Consider the following 17,563-nt stretch of genomic DNA (forward strand, 5'->3'; position numbering starts at 1 on the left):
CAGCATCACCTCAAGACCAGTATTTTTACCTATTTAACTCATCCCTGACAGGTTTTGCAGAGCAAGCTTTGACAATATTTGGATGCTCATTTTAACTTTTTCTTTGCTAACTTCATCATCCTGAAATGTTTTGAATTTCTTTACAGTGAAAATGTGCAGTAAAACTGGTTGGGAAGGGAGCTTTTTGTCAACTTAGGTTAGATAACTGAAGTGGAAGCAGCTCTGGCCGTTTTCTTTTTAATGGGATGTGGTTATTCAGTAATAAGTCTGCGGGCAGTGCAAGACAGCAGTATAGAGAAGCAGGCTGCTTGCTTCTAACTAAAGTTCTTCCTGGGGGTCCTTTTGATTCTCTAATCATTTATATTAGTTATGTGTTTATACATCTCTCTTGATTCACTTATGACCATCTAATTAGTTTTCCTGATGTTTTTTCTATAGAAAACTTAGCTTTGAGCATTCACATTTTCTTACTGGGCGAGCCAGATTTAGCTAGTGGGAAATAGCATGTGAGTTTCAGTGCACAAGATGTAAAGGCAAACCATGGTGTGCTTTAGCAGTGCTAGCTGTGTTGGATATTTCTGTGTGCCAAAATGTGCCAGTATCCTAATACACACCTTGTTGAAAGAAGATACTCTCTGATAACCTTTGATGGCAAAGCAATTTTTCTACTACTTCAGCTTTTCAGAAAGAGCCTTTGCTGCATCTTGCTCTTGAACCTTTTAACCTTCAAAAGGTGTCAGATGGGGTCTGACCACGGCTCAAGTCATCATTCAGTGAGTGACCTAAATTGGTGAACAGCAAACGTTGGAGTACTTGATTCCTAGTGTGCAATTGAGTAATTCTCCATTCATCTGTTTATTGGAGTGGGAAAAGAATCCCTAATTGACCTTTCTTTCTGAAAGTTATGATTTTTTTCCACTTTGGTACAGTGGGCAAGATTAGTGGTTAGCTCCTGGGAAATGTAAGCATGTTATTACTTGATTTGTAGCATTGCAGAACTACTATTTTGTGCAAATCAAGGCTCATTTGTCAGACACAGCCTAAGAAGAGATTTATTTTGTATTAAATGATGGCAAAGTGGCCAAGGAATAAATACCTGTGTTTTTTCTTTTCTTCTTTTTGTAAGATATAACAGTTACAAATGGAACGACAGAGCTGCTTCACACTGAGCACATCTGGTATCCCAGAATACGAGAGGTAATGTAGGAGTAGCCTTTAGCTGTTGATCTGTCTGATTCCTGTTCAGTTTCTCAGCTAACCGTCTGTGTGTTCTCGTCTTTAAGTTGGTAATTTCTTCTTTCACTGCGATTTCTTTTGAATATATCCCTTTACTCATTTCATGGAAGTCATCATCTTTTCAACTTGGTCATTGCTGGACAGCAAATACAAGGAGTTAGTTGCCACATTGCAAAAGATATGCAGTAAAATGCACAAGCAGGATGAATACTCTTCTTGTAACACTTTGCGATTTGTGCTCACTGGTAGCAGTTCAGCTGCTACCAGACCACTTGCCTGCTGTCATTCTGTTCAGTAGGCTGTCCTGTGGAAGGTAAATGTGCAGTTAGCAAATCTGTTCATCCCTAGGTGTCTTAAGTTGGAGACTATTCTGATAAGACATTGATTCCCCCAAGAGACTTGCTGAAATATATCAAGCTCCTTCTCTACTCGCAGCACTGCAGTCTGAACTTCATCATGCTCTGCAGAGCCCAGGATGAGGGTTGTGCCCAGGCATCACACCAGAGTGGTAGATAGCATAGTCCAAATTAAGGTGTGTGTCATGGAATTTATCTCCCATCCCGTTGCTTTGGGCTGCAAACTTTTTCTTAATTAAAAACAACCCCTCTCTCTTCCCCATGTTCAAACCATAGCTACATCCTGCCAAGAGCCCTGCAGCCAAGAGGGCTGACAGTCTCCTGAGACCACAACGCTGCTCTATACCAGCTTCTAAGGAGCACTTGTGAACAATGCAGCATACACTCTGCCCCTAGGAGCTAGGAGCATCACCTCCGTGGCGCCACCAACCCTTGCCGGTTCGATCTGAGAGCTTAAAGGTTAGCCTGGAACCCAGGTCTCCTGTCTGACAGTGTGATGTGCTATCAACACAACTACCAGACTGGCCCACTGGTCTGTTGTGTAATAGTTTTGTGGAGAAAACCATAAGTGTTATGCTTAAGCAATAAGTCACTTAAACATAATGAGCTGTTTTATGACAAAAAATTTGCTGAGTTCTTCTGTGTCACTGAATTCTTTTAACTGCAGTTTGTAATCCAGAGCAGAAAAAGAAATGTTTTGGGTTTGCTTTTAAGATTTGACTGAACTGTCTCTTTCCCGTTCTTGTATGTTTAGATCCAAGGTGCTATTATCATGTCCTCCTTGATAGAAGTGGTGATCGGTTTGCTTGGCCTTCCTGGCGCCCTGTTGCGATACATTGGACCTCTGACCATCACACCAACTGTTGCTCTCATCGGCCTCTCCGGTTTCCAAGCTGCTGGAGAAAGAGCAGGCAAACACTGGGGTATCGCTATGTTGTAAGTACTCCTGGGTGTTCTTGGCTTAGGCCAGGGGGTCCCAGTTGGTAAGTCGTCGTGCAGGAATTTTGGAGCGCGAGGGAAAAGCCAGAGTCTGCTTGGCTGCCAAAGGTAGCATTGCAGTGCTCCCAGCATGGAGAAATACCGTGTGCAGGAATGTGAGTGGGTCTGGATAAGGCCAGCTGGCAATTGGGGAATAAGGAGAGCAGCAAGTCAAGAAGAGGTGGAAGGAAAGGACAATGGCTGAAAATGAGGTGTGGAGAACAGAGAATTTTATAAAACAATAGTTGGTCTGGGAGCCATTGGCTGGGTCTAATTCAGTGCTATAGGAAAGCCGATTTAGCAAAACACCAGAGAGATTAGTGAACAATTTATATTTCTATTTTTGTGATGCTATTGTGTATGTTTCTTATTCTGCAAATAGTGGTCCATTTGTCATTATTACTGGTTTGCTTATCTATAGCCAGGAGAAATTCGTATGACGACAGAGAGCACGTGTATTTCCATGAATGCCCTCAGTTGATGAGGCATAAGTAGGCAGATTTCTGTTTAGTAAATAAAAAGGCTTTTAGAGTTAATTTCAGGGCATGATGTGTGTGCCTCTGTAGGTACAGATGCCAGGGAAATTAAAGAATTGAGATAAGTGGTATGAAAGGGAATAACTGAGAAAACTGAGATGAAGAGAAGACAAAAGCTTCCTTTGAGATGCTGTGGATAACCAGCCAAATAAGGATGGAAACCACATTTCAGGGAGAAGGAAATTGGCTGAAGCAGTTACTGTATGCAATGTATAGCGACCAACTTGGTGCTGGCTCTGAAAGCGGAAGGAATGACTTGATGAGATCAGATTCTGATCTCACTAATCTGTTTGCACAGTACTTTGAACATGTAAAGTATTCTGTAAGTGCGGCTTATGATTAAAAGGGCTGTTTAATTCTCTTTTATCTCAGATGTTAGCATAATGAATATTTTTGTAATTTTATTATGTTAAGCAGCTGACCCAAAGGAACATTTTATTTTCCTGTAAAACAAATTCTGTGCAAGTTGGGACTAATGTTAAATCAATCAAGCAGACCTTTGGTGAATTGGACCTAGAAACGTGTGATTAAAGTTGACATTTTGCAGATGGAAAAAAATAAATCAATTTAGGAACAGGATTTAAATATTACCCAGTCAATAAGTATTTCTGGCTTCTGCCATGCAAAAATTTGCACTAGATTGTTGAAAATAACTCCATAGCCATCTAGAGCTGCTCAAAAGTAACTTGATCTCTACAAGATGTGGTGCTTAAAATTGTCTTGACTGTTCTGATGAGATAAAAGTACTGTATCGCTATCTAGCACAGCAGAATAACATCTGTGTTAGAGCTATTATCCTCTATTAGCTGCAGATGCTATTTGACAAGACTTTCGGTTTCCCAAACAGTTTTCTGACCTCGCTTGTTCTGCCAGTGCCAGGCTGAAATAATTTAATCCATAAAACACATTGCATCGTGATCTGTAAAAAGGGAAATTATTCCTGAACTGATCTTTGCCTGTATATCTGGTGAACTAAACTGTTTCCTGGGGCATTTAAAGATTTGGTAATATTTTACAGACTGGCAGTAAGCCCCCCTGCTATGTAACTGATATAATATTATTTACAGTAATATAATATTATTACATTATTTACAACTCTGTACTAAATAAATCAAAATACAAAGCCACCTGTCCTCAGGGCCGGTGTGGCAGGGTAGCTGCTGTTAGAGAGTGGAGCCCAGCTTTCCATAATGGCTTGGGAGAGATGCCAAAATGTTTCCTGAATGCAAGGAAAAGGTACCTTTATCATTCGACTCTAGTCGGGGGTAAAGACTATAAATGACACCCTTCTTGTGCAGAGCTCTTTGTTCCTGGAGACTGAGGGAGAATAAAGCTCTGTTTTGTTTCTTACAGACCGAAACTGATCTTGGACAGAAAAGGGAGGAAAGCTTAAAATCCGACTTTTTTTTAAGTCAGCTGATTGATAAAAACATAATCTCAAATTTCAGAAAAGCTTTGCCTCTTCAGACAGCTTGACTCTTTGTGTAGCCTTTTTATAGCAAAACTGGTTTTGGCTATTTCAGAATTGAGCAACCTGCCCTGGCTTTTTATTTTTCATTGCACTGGATACTTATTTTAGCTGTAGAGTTGAATTAATTTTTAACATATAGAGGAGCTTAACAGTTTTGACAAGGAGGGAAGATGCATAATACTTGAGGCATCTAAAAACTGTAATAAACTGGGTTACTGGTGAACTGCAATTGAATGGAATCTTAGTTTTTTGGGCTCTATTCTGCTTGATTTACAGCTGTTTAGTGAAAGATGCATATACAAAAAAAATTGGGATTCTTAAGAATTGAAGAAAGAATTTCCCTTGACAGAAGTTTTTCAAGTGCTTCGGAGTTCTATGCAAATTTTGAAATGTAAAAATTACTGTATACTGGCCTCCAGTTTCCCTGTTTCTTCCCATTTGCTAGTAGCAACCTTTGTGTTTCATATGCAGAACAGACCTGGACACACGAAAAGAAGCCAGCAGCACAGCGTAGCTCTTTGCTAATGGCCGCTTAGCTCTGAAGATCTTTCTCTAGTCTGATTCATTTTCCTGGTTTCATTTACCCGTTTGCTGCTGGCTGTTGTTGCAGCACTTCAGAATACAAATTATGTTGTTTTGGCTTTCGTGGAATAATAATTTATTTAAAATATATTCCCTTATGATGCTTTGTCTTGTGCTAAATTTAAAATATACATTTATATTTTGTGTCTGAAGAGCCTGAATAGGTTTGTGCTGAGAAGGATTTTTAACATATTGGTGCTAATGACATGTCTCTCTTGTCCCTCCCTCCTCCTCCTTTTTTCTCAGGACTATTTTCCTAGTATTGTTGTTTTCTCAGTATGCCAGAAATGTCAAATTTCCCTTACCCATTTACAAATCCAAGAAAGGATGGACAGCATACAGGCTGCAACTTTTCAAGATGTTCCCTGTAAGTATTTGAACTTGTTCTTCAGTTGGCAAAACACCCTCCTAATTTGTGTTTCGGGGGTTTTTTTCTTGGTTTTGATTTTTCTTAATAATACAATAGATCACAAAGGTGAGATAAAAGCTTAAATGGCCTTATGGGAAACTTATCAGCAAATAGTCTCATACTGTAGTCTTGCCAGATCCCATGCTCGTATCTGTCTCTGATGAAGAGTCGGAGTGATGAAGATCATGAAGGGGAGGGAAGGGGGTAGAGAAGTAGGTATGTTTATGCATGCAGTGAAAGCCTAAACTGAGCCCTCCAAAAAAGGATGGCAAGATCATTATCTTTTAGTTTTATGAAAGCAATACTCCGTTCCCCCATGTGAAAGACTTCTTTTTATTTCTCTGGTAAAGTTGAGACTAATTTACTGGTTTAAGTGCCCATTTGGAGACTTTCCTATTTTTTAGGGGAGAGAAGAGGCTTGCTCTATTTCTGAAGTTTTTGTAACAGCAGCTTCGTTAGGGGCTGAGGGGAAACACCTAACGGATCTATTACGGGATTTACTGCTTGTTCAGACTTAAAATATCACTTAAGATCACACTCAGATATGTGTGTAATAGATATTCTCTGCAGGAACAGTTTGCTGTTAATGAATATTGCCAATGATAGTTTATTTTAAACAGCTTTTTTTTCTCCTCTTTCACAGATTATTTTAGCTATTTTGGTGTCATGGTTGCTTTGCTTCATCTTCACTGTGACAGACGTCTTTCCCCCTGACAGTTCGAAGTACGGCTTCTATGCTCGCACAGACGCCCGACGAGGAGTGCTGTTGGTAGCTCCGTGGTTCAAGGTTCCTTATCCTTGTAAGTATGTCTGGTTTTAAGGGCTGTTTTTCTGATAATATGCCTGTGAGTATCATTTCTGTTGTTTCCAGAAGTGTTGCTGTTTTTTTCTCAGTACTCTATTCTGATGCACTTCAACATGCACTGACCTAAAGACATCATAGGTGGGGATGATGATTTTTTTCTTGTTTTTCCTCTTTAATTTGATACCTTAATGTCTCTGCCAAGAAAGACCGAGTCTCTGAAACTTGAATTTGTAGAAGGCACTTGCAGGGTTTATCTAGGTAACTCTTGACTTCTGATAACATAGTGTGACTGTATATATAACAGGGGTTTTCAGGGAATGGTTGATTTATCTGTACTTGTCGATAACAGCTGCTGTTAATGTTATGCAATAATAAGGATGGGTTATTACAAGTCCTGTAGAGCTACTGAAGTCATTGATTCTCGTTTTCTAAAGAAGCAGTAGTGTGTGGAGTTTTTTCCAACTTAATCCACTTCCCTTCCCCAAAGACACCCATTCTTGAATTAGCACAACTGCTAACAACTACACAAAAATGTCCTGACTTGCAGAAGCGGCATTGGAATCGGGCCGATGTGCAAGTCAAAGAATGCCAGTCAATGCTTATCAAAGGACAAAAAAGCATTTACAAGAGAACACGAAATGCTTTACCAGACATCTTGGATGTTTGTATTCTTTTGGTGGCCACCTCTAAGTTTAAAGCTGTTAAAGGCTGTTTCTTATGGCATGAGATAGAGTTGCTCAACTGTTTCACCCTTGTGCTGCTCAGAAATTAATGGGGTAATAACAGAATAATATTCTACTAGAATAGAATAATAGAAATTGTTAAGAATACCACTATGTTGCAATGAGGCAGCTTCGTTGTGGTTTTCCATATGCTTTGGTTCTGATTAGTTCTTAAAAGAAACCACTTCTAAAGCAGTACTTGCAAGATTTATAATAGAAGTTTTTGGGAAAGAAGAAGAGGAAAACTTCTCCACCCTGATTAGACCTTTCTTATTTGTGAAACTTTGTTCGTTCACGTTTGTGTGACTTAAAGTTCCTTTTGTTGCAAGAGGCTCATCTATTTCAAAGAGATAAAAGCATCAAGGCAATTGCTGTGAAAAACCTGTCAAGCTTTTCTACAGGCTTAAATTAATCTTATTTTCTCTTCTACAAAAATTTGGAATTGGAAGGTGTATGTGCAATGATCATAGCTGGTTGTTGGCCATTCTCTTCGCTAGACTAAACTTGTAACCAAAGACTGAGTTTTCAGAGCAATAATAATTAAGTGGCATTCGCCTCACTGATCAGAATTGTTTTTTCACAAGCAGTAGTTCAAATTCCTTCCTTCTGAACAGCAGGAATTTTTTTGGTGGGGTTTAGGGTTTTTTTGGTTTTTTTCCAAGCATGATCAAAGCAGTTGGTTAGGCGGTTTTTCTTTTGCTCCTTTCATCTACTTGAACTTGCCAGACTGTGTTATTGTGAAGGGAGTTTGTTGATGCCATTAAAGATGAATAAATTGCTGTATGTTTTGATATCTAAATTGTTTTCTGTGGCATGAGAGGTTTCAGTTTTCTTTTCTTCACAGTTCAGTGGGGACTGCCAACAATTTCAGCCGCTGGAGTAATAGGAATGCTTAGCGCAGTTGTTGCTAGCATTATCGAATCAATAGGAGATTACTATGCCTGTGCCAGGTTGTCTTGCGCTCCTCCTCCACCTATTCATGCAATAAACAGGTATGTCAAAAAAGAAATATTTTCCAGTGTCTTAAGCTACTTTCCCCCCCCCCCCCTTTTTTTTTCCTTGGGATAAGACAGGAATGTGTTCTGAGTTTAACTGTTAAAATTTGGTCAAACACAAGGGCCAAGGATCTGAAATATAAGATGCAACTGTTATGTTGAATTATTTTGTTGCAAATGTAGCATTGGAAACCTAGTCCTATTCCTGCTGGAGTCTGTGGAATTTAATAGTACAGTTTCCGTAGGGACAGAACTCTAAATTGGTTCTGGAATCGGGGTAGCTTGTCCAATTCACCTGAAATGCAATTTTAGAAATAAAGAGCAGCTCTAAGTTTGACTTTAATTATTTTGTAATTTCCTCAGTTTAAGAATGTGGGTATCTAAGACACAGAAAACAAAACTCAAGTTGGTTTTCCAGGTGTGTTGGAGCTTGAAACATGAATTATAATAATTCATGTGGGACAGATGCCTTAACAGGCCCCCACGTAGCATGCAGTCATAAAGCACCATCTGAAGTGAGTCTATGCTAATACAAGTTTGACTCTTTTTTTCTGTTTGTGATTTACAGAGGGATTTTTATTGAGGGTCTCTCCTGTGTTCTGGATGGAGTATTTGGGACAGGGAATGGATCCACTTCTTCCAGCCCTAACATTGGTGTCTTGGGCATCACAAAGGTATGTGCTTCACCTTGATTACTCAGTGACTGCAGTATTTTATCTCCTCTGGTGGATGGTTTATGCTATTTTCATGTTTCACAGCATGACCCTCTTCCAAGAAACCATACTACTTAGTACTTCGTGCAGACAAACTTTACACAGCATTCTGAATTTACATAACTTGTCTGTACCAGCCATTGTCTAATGGAAATGCATTCTAGATAAGGACCCCAAAATTCTTATTTCTATTTGGAGTAAAGGGCAGTGAGAAAACCTACATAAAGCAGATGATGTTAAATAAGCTATCCCTTTGAAAACCAAAAAGGCATTCCAGGTCTCTAGGGTGTTTTGAGTTGAGGCATAAACACTGTAAACTGTATAGAAATTGATACTCTCTTGGATGTCTTGGCTCTGAAAGCATCACTAGAGAACTGACTATTTTTAATGTCTCACTTGAACACACAACGAAATGCAACTTGAGGTCCTTGGGTCTTATCTACGTCTGTACTAGGACGTTATGCTGACACAGCTACAACAGGAGCTGCAGTCAAGGTAACTTCAAAGTTAAATGTACCCTAAATATTTGTTTCCATCCTGATAGGTTTTTAAGGCACCGAGCATGCTTAGGGGATTACATATTTTTTGGGGTGTTACTCAGCAAAATGTGTAAGCACTTGAGGAATTCCTTTGTTCACATGTGGAACTGGATGTGTGCTTGAATGCCTTGCTGAACTGGGAGACCTTGGACTGCAGATAGATTTGCTTGATATTGTTAATTTAACCTTGTTAAGAAATACCAACAAAATTGGTAAGGGTAATTTATGTTGTAAATACATACATCTTGTTGTGTATTTCACTTGGAAGCTATAAATCTCCTTCATGCATACAAGATAGAAAATGTATCCTCTCTCTCTACTTACAATAACTCATCCTGCTGACTTAATCCAATATAGATGATGAATTTATCTTCAGCCATTTTTTTTCTGCACAAAGGATGATTCTGTTCGGGTTTAGGGTGGAATATAAATACTAATAGCACCATCTGCTGTCTGTATAAGTCTTCCATTCAGTTGCTGATGGAAATTTCCTAGAAGAAATTTTGGTTAGAAAAATGCTTAAAGAGAAGTTTATTCTGTTCTGCTTCCTTTCTGTTGTTACTTCATAGGAGTTGATATGAATTAACAGCACGTTTTTATTAACAGTCCACAGAAATAAGTGTACGTTTTGCTTTGGAACAGCGAAAAATGAACGTTAAACTGGCAGCTGTTACAGGGAACAGTTAACTACAGTTAGGTCTGTTCAGAGCGCATGATGGAAGAGTGAATATGCCTTATCCAGAATGGCACAGCTGGATGGCTGCGCTCCAGTGTTTTGTCTTGTTTTCCTGTCTGCATACTCGTTCCTGAAAAGCTAATAGTTTTTCAACTTCAATTTATATCAAAATATAGTTTTGGCACGTAGATACTCCGCTGTTTATTTGGGAGAGGAAATCTTTAGTGCTCATGAATAAAGACTACATAGTCCTGGTGATCCCGTTACACCAGTGCAACATTTGAAAAGGCATTTACCTCCCTTGAAATCAGTATATGATTATGCTTACAATTTAAATTCGAGGCTTCAACTGGATGTAAATACTGCAAAGTCTTTGAGCTAGTCTGTGAGCAAGCTTTATTTGATGAGGGGAGAATCAATTACATCTGATTAGTTGGGGAAAACGTATAGGCAGCTTATGCCGTAATGTTGGTGATGAAATGGATACTCCAGTAAGGTACTAGGTACCATATCATGCACTCCAAAATAATCACACAAAGTGTGTGTATGAGTGCCTGGGAATAAATATGTAGTTTGAGCTAAATGCTGACCAGGATGCTTTCAGCAGCTTTCAAAGGGAGCTTAATTTGTTTGCCTTGTAGTGATTGACCATTTGCATAAATAAATGTTGCTATTGTGCGGATTTTTTAAAGAATCTGCCTATTTCATGCAGGAAGGTAATTTTAGAGCAAGATATTGGTAGTCCTAAGGAAATGAATATCTTTCTAAAAAATAGAGGAAGGTGCAGGCTAACTTCTGTTGTTATTCTGGTGAACACCCTAATTTACTGGTCTAGCTTCTGTTTGTAGGTGAACACATCTCACCTAACAGTTAAGCAGTGAAGAATATGGGGGAAAGAGGTACTTTTACCCTAAATATGCCTACTGTATCTTTTTTCTCATTTCACTCATTTAGCTCAGTCACACATGATTAACAAATTAATATCTACTTCTCTTTGAAGCTTAATACTCTGTAACAGGACACCTAGAAACACCTTACCAGCATAACAGGATTTTTTTTGTACCTGGTGCACCTCTTATGCAAGTATAACCCTATTAAAATATTGAACGTTCAGGTTTATCAACTACCACTACCACTACAATGTAGTGCCAGAGAAATACTGCACTGAAGTTTGAATGCTTAAAATAAAAATGGGAAGGAAGTGCAGGCGCTTGGTTTCACAGTGTTAGCACAGCCATGATTTGCATATGAAGTGAATTCAGCTCTGATCTCAAAGAGGGATGTTACAAAATCAGTTGATAATCTTTGTCTAGAAAGCCTGCATCTCCTTCAAGTGAACTGCATGGTAGGTAACTAATACATGTATTCTTGTGTAAAAGGGCAGCAACACATGGATTTTAATTTTTTTTCCCCGTTTGCATTACAATTGATCTGTTTGCCACCTCTCCTAGTTATGGTCTATTTGTTTTCTTTCTTGTAGATGGGACTGCGCCACACTTCATGGTTATTGTGGCTATAGCAGTTACAGATGGTTTTAAAGATGACTTAATGAAAAGAAAATCAAACGAAGTTATGTTAGAATTGGAGTGCAGCCATGTTACGGCTGAGCCCTCCAAGACATTTGTACAGGCTCTGCAGCCTGTGTTTTAACACCACAAAAAAAATATGCATGGAGGCTTGAAAAGAAGGTTTAAATGCGAAAGAGAATAATAAAATAAAATGCAAGGCATGAAATTGGACTAAGCGCTGACTTTTTCCAGTGTCCTTTCCTTTTTGTTCTGCAGGTTGGAAGTCGCAGGGTTATTCAGTATGGGGCAGCCTTCATGCTCTTGCTTGGGATGGTTGGGAAGTTCAGTGCTCTCTTTGCATCGCTGCCTGACCCCGTGCTTGGTGCCCTCTTCTGCACTCTCTTTGGTAACGTATGGTTTTTTGCTCCTCTTTGTATCTCATGTGGCTATACCTTTTTACTCTAGTGCTGTGTTTATATGTATGTTGCTATCTTTTTTTGAAGAAAAAGGCTATATAAAGCTGAGACTTGTTTTATTTTTATTTAGGGATGATTACAGCTGTGGGTCTGTCTAACCTTCAGTTCATAGATTTAAATTCTTCTCGTAACCTGTTTGTACTTGGATTTTCCATTTTCTTTGGACTTGTCCTTCCAAGCTATCTCAAACAAAATCCACTGGTCACAGGTATGTGTTTCTGCTCATTTACAGGAAGCATACTTTTACCTTGTATTCATATGCAAAGTACATACAAGTACAAAGTAATGTAAAGGGTAAATAAAAGAAAACACAAAGTATTATGGAGACAATAAAAGCTATTGATAAGAAGGCAGGTGTGTTCAGAGGAGAATTAATTGAGATGTTGAGACCTGAATTGAATGTTACAGTGGGATACATCTGATGTTGTCCTGCTTTCTCAGGGTACGATTGTAGAGCAGTGAAGGAGACGATTGCCAGTTGGACTGGAAGAAAGACTGAAAGGGTGAATCTGAGTTGTAAATGATGTTCAAAGAACAAGGAGAAATACCAAGTTAGAGCTTGGAAGCTAGGAATTTGTTTTGGGTTTTGAAATTTTTTGTCACTGCAGACGTGTTCTGAATCTGAATTTTAATGAATTAGTTTCAGACTGTTAGCCAAATTATATAGTTTTGGTGAACTCATGGAGATGTAGGATGTGTATGTGTATGATAAAAATTCAAATTCTAAATATTTTTTCCCTGTTCTTCTAGGAATAGCGGGCATTGATCAAGTATTAAACGTTCTTCTCACTACAGCCATGTTTGTCGGTGGCTGCGTTGCGTTTATTTTGGATAATACCATTCCAGGTCAGCATGTGAACTTGTCATTTTATCTGAAATAGTAACTGCCTTTCTGAATGAAGATAGCACAGCGTTTCATGGAGGCAGGAGATGAGGAAGAGATTACTGCTTTTGTTGTTGACTTCTTTAACACCTAGAGCAGACTGCTTAACACCTGCGTGCCTCAGTTTAGTTGAGAACGCTTTGAATCTTTTTCAGGTTAAGATCTCCATCCTATTAAACGTGTAAAACAGATCATAAAAATCAAACCAGAATAGTCTTCTTCAGGAGACAGAGTAAAAATATTTTAAGATCCAAACCTGCTTCCTTTCATTTAAGAGCAAAAATTTGCCTCAACTTCCAGTTACAAAATAAAACAGATATTAGCTATTTCCAATAAACATTTTTCCCCTCTTCCTGCCTCTTTGAGGAGTCTAGAAGATCTTTCCAGTGCTTTGCTGAAGATGGTGTCCGAGACTTGGCGTTTTCTTTCTTCTCTTAACCTCTAATATATATGTGTGTGTTTACATAAAGATATTCATGTATATGTTTTTTTTTCCTTTTTCTTTTATTTTGACTTCTAGGAAGCCCTGAAGAAAGGGGAATACAGAAATGGAAGAAAGGGGTTGGTAAAGGAAGCAAGTCATTGGATGGCATGGAAACATATGATTTGCCTTTTGGCATGAACTTTATTAAAAAATACAGGTGTTTCAGCTTCCTGCCCATCAGCCCTACCTTTGTGGGTTACACGTGGAAAGGCTTCAGGAAAAGCAGTAACTGCAGGAGTTCAGATGAAGACTCAGAAGCTACAGTATAGCCTTAGTTGAAATTATATTATCTAGTTGTAGTAAAAGATGTATTTGCAGTTTCTTGCTGATTAAGAAGCATTAAAATATATGTTTTGTACATCTGCATTTAAATTCTGGAACCAGAGCTGAGACAGATTTAAAAAAAAAAAAAAAAACAAACGCTTTCCTGTTGTGGGTGGTGGTAGCCAGATCTAGTGTCTCTGGGTCAAACTTGCAAACGCTCCTCTGTTTGATTTCCAAAAGCTATAGATACTTGCGCACCTAAGTCTGTTTATTTTAAATGGCACTTAGGTTCCGGAAGTATGTAGGTGCTATTGAAAAATGTTACTTTTTATGGTGATTTTATTTAAGTCATCGATGCTGGCATTTTTTGCGCATTCATTGCTGGCAATGTTAGTTACGCCAGAAAATTTGAATCCTGTGAGAAGGGGGGGAAGGAAAAAAATTTACTTCTAGTCATGTCAAATCCCATAAATATTGTTCTCTACTCACTGATTTGCACGTTCCATATTTTCAGCCCCCTGGAAACGAGGCTTAGTTGATACTGGGAAATCATGAGAGTATTTTTTTGAATTACCGATAGTTCAGTCAGATGTCCAGCGTTAAGACAGACAGTTTCTGTAATAACTTTGACAACAAAAACTATGACCGACTTCTGATAGCTTAGTGCTGTAGAAGGAACCACTCATTTCATGTCAGTTCACATTTTTAAACATTTGCTTTTTCTGCCTGGCATTTAACCACCTAATTATAGTGTCCAGGTGCAGGTTTTCTTTAAAGGGACACATGTAGCTTGAGTTTGTTACAGAGATGGGAAACTCTTTAACTTCCAGACGGGACCTGATAACAGTTTTTACAGTGCAATGCCTGTATCCGGCAAGACATTTCCTGAACAAAAATGGCAATTTGTTGAGCAGTTCTAAGCAATTAACATCTGTATACATGCAGCTTTCCCTGCAGGGAAAGCCATGCGGTCAAAACGCTGCCGGCATTCACTGGTTTGCATCTGTGCAGAATTTTCTTGATCGGATATCGAGAGCCAATGCTGCCTACAAGCGGCTTACGTTGCATTGCCTCTTCTCTCTTTGTGGGGCTTCTGCAAAAGCTCGTTACTGCTGCGGAGGTGGTCTTGAACAACGGAGACACTACATTTGATGTCCTCATCCACTGGATGGTTTAACGGGTATTGGGTCCAATCAGGGCACCATTCAGATTCCCCCCCCCCCCGGAATAGTCTCAGCTCTGATGTTATGTGGGTGTTCATGCTCATCATGCATTCATAAATAAAAATTTTATTCATGTTTAATGTTCTTACTATTGCAAGTTAGTTTTAGACTTCAGTGTGGCCCCAAAAGCATTTTTAAGCTGTGGAGATCATCAGGGAAATGTAGTGTAATGTAATTTCAAGGCCAGTATGCTCTACGGTGCTTGCATTTTGTATTCCTGGAAAAAAACATAACAGTAGATCCTGTAATTCACTAATATATTTATCAAAGTTTGACTACTGGACAGGAGCACAGGAACTCTGTTTTCTCTGAGTCTACTTCCAGGTGAATTTGTTATTGGTTATTCAAGCATGGAAGGGTTGGGGTGGGGAGGGCAAGGAAAGAGCCTAACAGATCAGTACTGAATAGTGTAGAGTTGGAATGATTCCATTGATATCGTTCTCAGCATGCCATGGCTGTTTCCAGAAACTATTTTATACCACTTTTTCCATAACAAAGCATGTGTTTGTTCCTGCTTCAGGGCACTTTCAGTAGTTTGCAGTCTAGGTGTCAATTGGACTATCTCGAAAGCTGGTCGGAAGAGTTATTGTGTAGTAGACAAGGTTAGTTTGCATGTGAAACAAAGTAATTTTTGTCATTTTTATAATTCTTAAATTTTTCCTCTTCAGGTAGTGAGGTGTTAGGTTTCCATATCCACTTGCAGATAGTTTGAGTGCGGAGACCTCTACTCAGTGGCACGAAGCTTCCAAATTTCCCAACTTTATGTGCAACCGAAGATGTGTGGGAGACATGGGGGAGTTTTATATATATATATAAAAAAGGAAAAAAAAAAGCCACCTATGTACAGTGGTTGTAATGATGTAAAATGCCAAAGGTGGTTATCTTGTAAATGTTGAGAAAGTGAGGCAAAAGTTTTTATTTAAAACAGTGCCACCTTGGAAATACAGAAATGTCAAGTCCAGTGATGCTGCTGGGCACAGAGCGTGGCAGTGACACCTGTGTCCCAAGGTTTTTCTAACTTCTCCCCCTAAATATTCTCTTGACAACTTCAATGCTTACGCAGTCAAGAGACGAGGCGATGAGAAATAGCATTTGTCTTCTCTCTCCTTTGGCTGAAGTAAAGCTGTGCGTGTTCTGTATTGCCTCCGCTTGGGAATTGCCAAGACACTTCAGTCAAATTACAGGGCAACGAATCCAAGGATATTTTTTTCTTCTCCCCGGAGCAGAACACCACTCCTTTCTTGCAGCATAGGAAAGACTGTCCAAATAGGTGAAGTCTGATTACTCTAACTGTTGGATTTAATTCTTTTTATGACTTTGGGTCCTACTGTGCTGATTCTGTTGACTGGCTGAGAGAAGTGCAGCAACGTTTAGCCAGCATGTTTGCTTTTCTAGCCACTTACCTTGGTAACACTAAAATAAGTAGTTGTAGTTAGCAGTCGTTTTTGTAACCAAATTTGTATACGTAACAACTCTCTCCATCTTATTATGAACATGAATGGTTAAAGATGAGCCTCAGTTTTGCAAAGGAGATCCGCTGAATGTATAGCGAGGGGTTATGATGGAGTCATTGGCAGTACCTTGAATGTACAGGGCATGCAGCTGCTGTACCCAGGATGTTGCTATTAAAGCATGCGTCTCCCCAGCGCCGAGAGGTGAGAGGTGAGCAAAGGACGGAGCTGATGCACGGGTGCCTTGGAAAGAGAAGCTCCCCTTTCTCTTTCCGATGCACCTGAAACCATCCCAGAGCTGCCAGTCAAAGAAGATGCATTGCTTTTCTTTGTGAGGGAAATAACTCTGAATTGCCCCCAGTTTTGTCCAGTTGCGGCAGGCGATTGTGGACCTTAAATCCTTCTCCCACATCTGCTTTTCTGCATTGGGGTTGTAGTAGCTGTTGCGAAATGCCCTGGCCGGGGGAGCACAGTGCGCAGCCTGAGCTGCTGTGCAGCAGCTGCTGGCAGATGTGTTGCAGAGGATTAACTTGCAGTTTTGAAAAGCATTTAAATGCTTCCTGTTTGCTGGTTACGTCCAGGCTTTGATGTGTAAGGGTGGCTGGATATAGAAATCTGACTGTAAATGCAATACTATATTTTTCCTATATATGTTATTGCCTGCCTTTCAAACAGCTAAACTAAACAAAACCACATAGGGATGACGACACCTGAGAGATGAGTTAAGAGGCGATGAGATGTTTCAACCAAACTTTAAGATGGAAGGGCAAATATTCATGGTAGAAATATCATTTTGTCATATCGAAGATGGTATCAATGTATGCAAAACAAAATAACTTGGGACTTTTGTAATTGATATTCTATTGTATTTTTTTTTAGGTTAAATTAAGAATTCTTGCTAACATGTTGAAATACGTTTTCTAAAGCAAATACTTGCAAATTATACCTATAGAAATATAGGTTTCATAGCTAACAGCTATGACTGATTCATGTTGTCATATTAGAGTGCATTGGTGGAGGAACTTAATCAGGTACCTTGCTTGGAAAGTTCAAACTTTAAACCCAGAATTTGCTTTATGCCTTTTAGTACTGACTTTAAATATGGCAACTTGGTTTGTACATGAATATTGCAGTGTTTTATTTCCATATATTAAAAATAACATTTCCACTCAGGATAATGATCGCAGTTTTCCTGGGAGGGAGTGGTATGATTGTCATGACAATGTCATGTGATGGTAGAATTTCTTCATTGACGA

At 39.2% G+C, this 17,563-nt stretch overlaps 1 protein-coding gene across 1 annotated transcript in view; it reads left to right on the plus strand.

Moving 5' to 3' along the window:
* LOC309601529 (solute carrier family 23 member 2-like) overlaps positions 1–13,707 on the plus strand; it is a 34,121-nt gene extending 20,414 nt beyond the window's left edge. The window contains exons 6-15 of the mRNA XM_082334574.1: positions 1,127–1,197; positions 2,347–2,528; positions 5,406–5,526; positions 6,212–6,368; positions 7,940–8,087; positions 8,659–8,764; positions 11,803–11,932; positions 12,073–12,210; positions 12,753–12,848; positions 13,406–13,707. Coding sequence (XP_082190700.1) covers positions 1,127–1,197; positions 2,347–2,528; positions 5,406–5,526; positions 6,212–6,368; positions 7,940–8,087; positions 8,659–8,764; positions 11,803–11,932; positions 12,073–12,210; positions 12,753–12,848; positions 13,406–13,638 — 1,382 coding nt within the window. The 3' untranslated portion in view covers positions 13,639–13,707. The remainder of the gene's footprint in view (positions 1–1,126; positions 1,198–2,346; positions 2,529–5,405; positions 5,527–6,211; positions 6,369–7,939; positions 8,088–8,658; positions 8,765–11,802; positions 11,933–12,072; positions 12,211–12,752; positions 12,849–13,405) is intronic.
* Positions 13,708–17,563: the final 3,856 nt, after the last annotated feature.

Source organism: Platalea leucorodia (assembly GCF_965183815.1).
Source record: "Platalea leucorodia genome assembly, chromosome: W".
NCBI lineage: Eukaryota > Metazoa > Chordata > Aves > Pelecaniformes > Threskiornithidae > Platalea > Platalea leucorodia.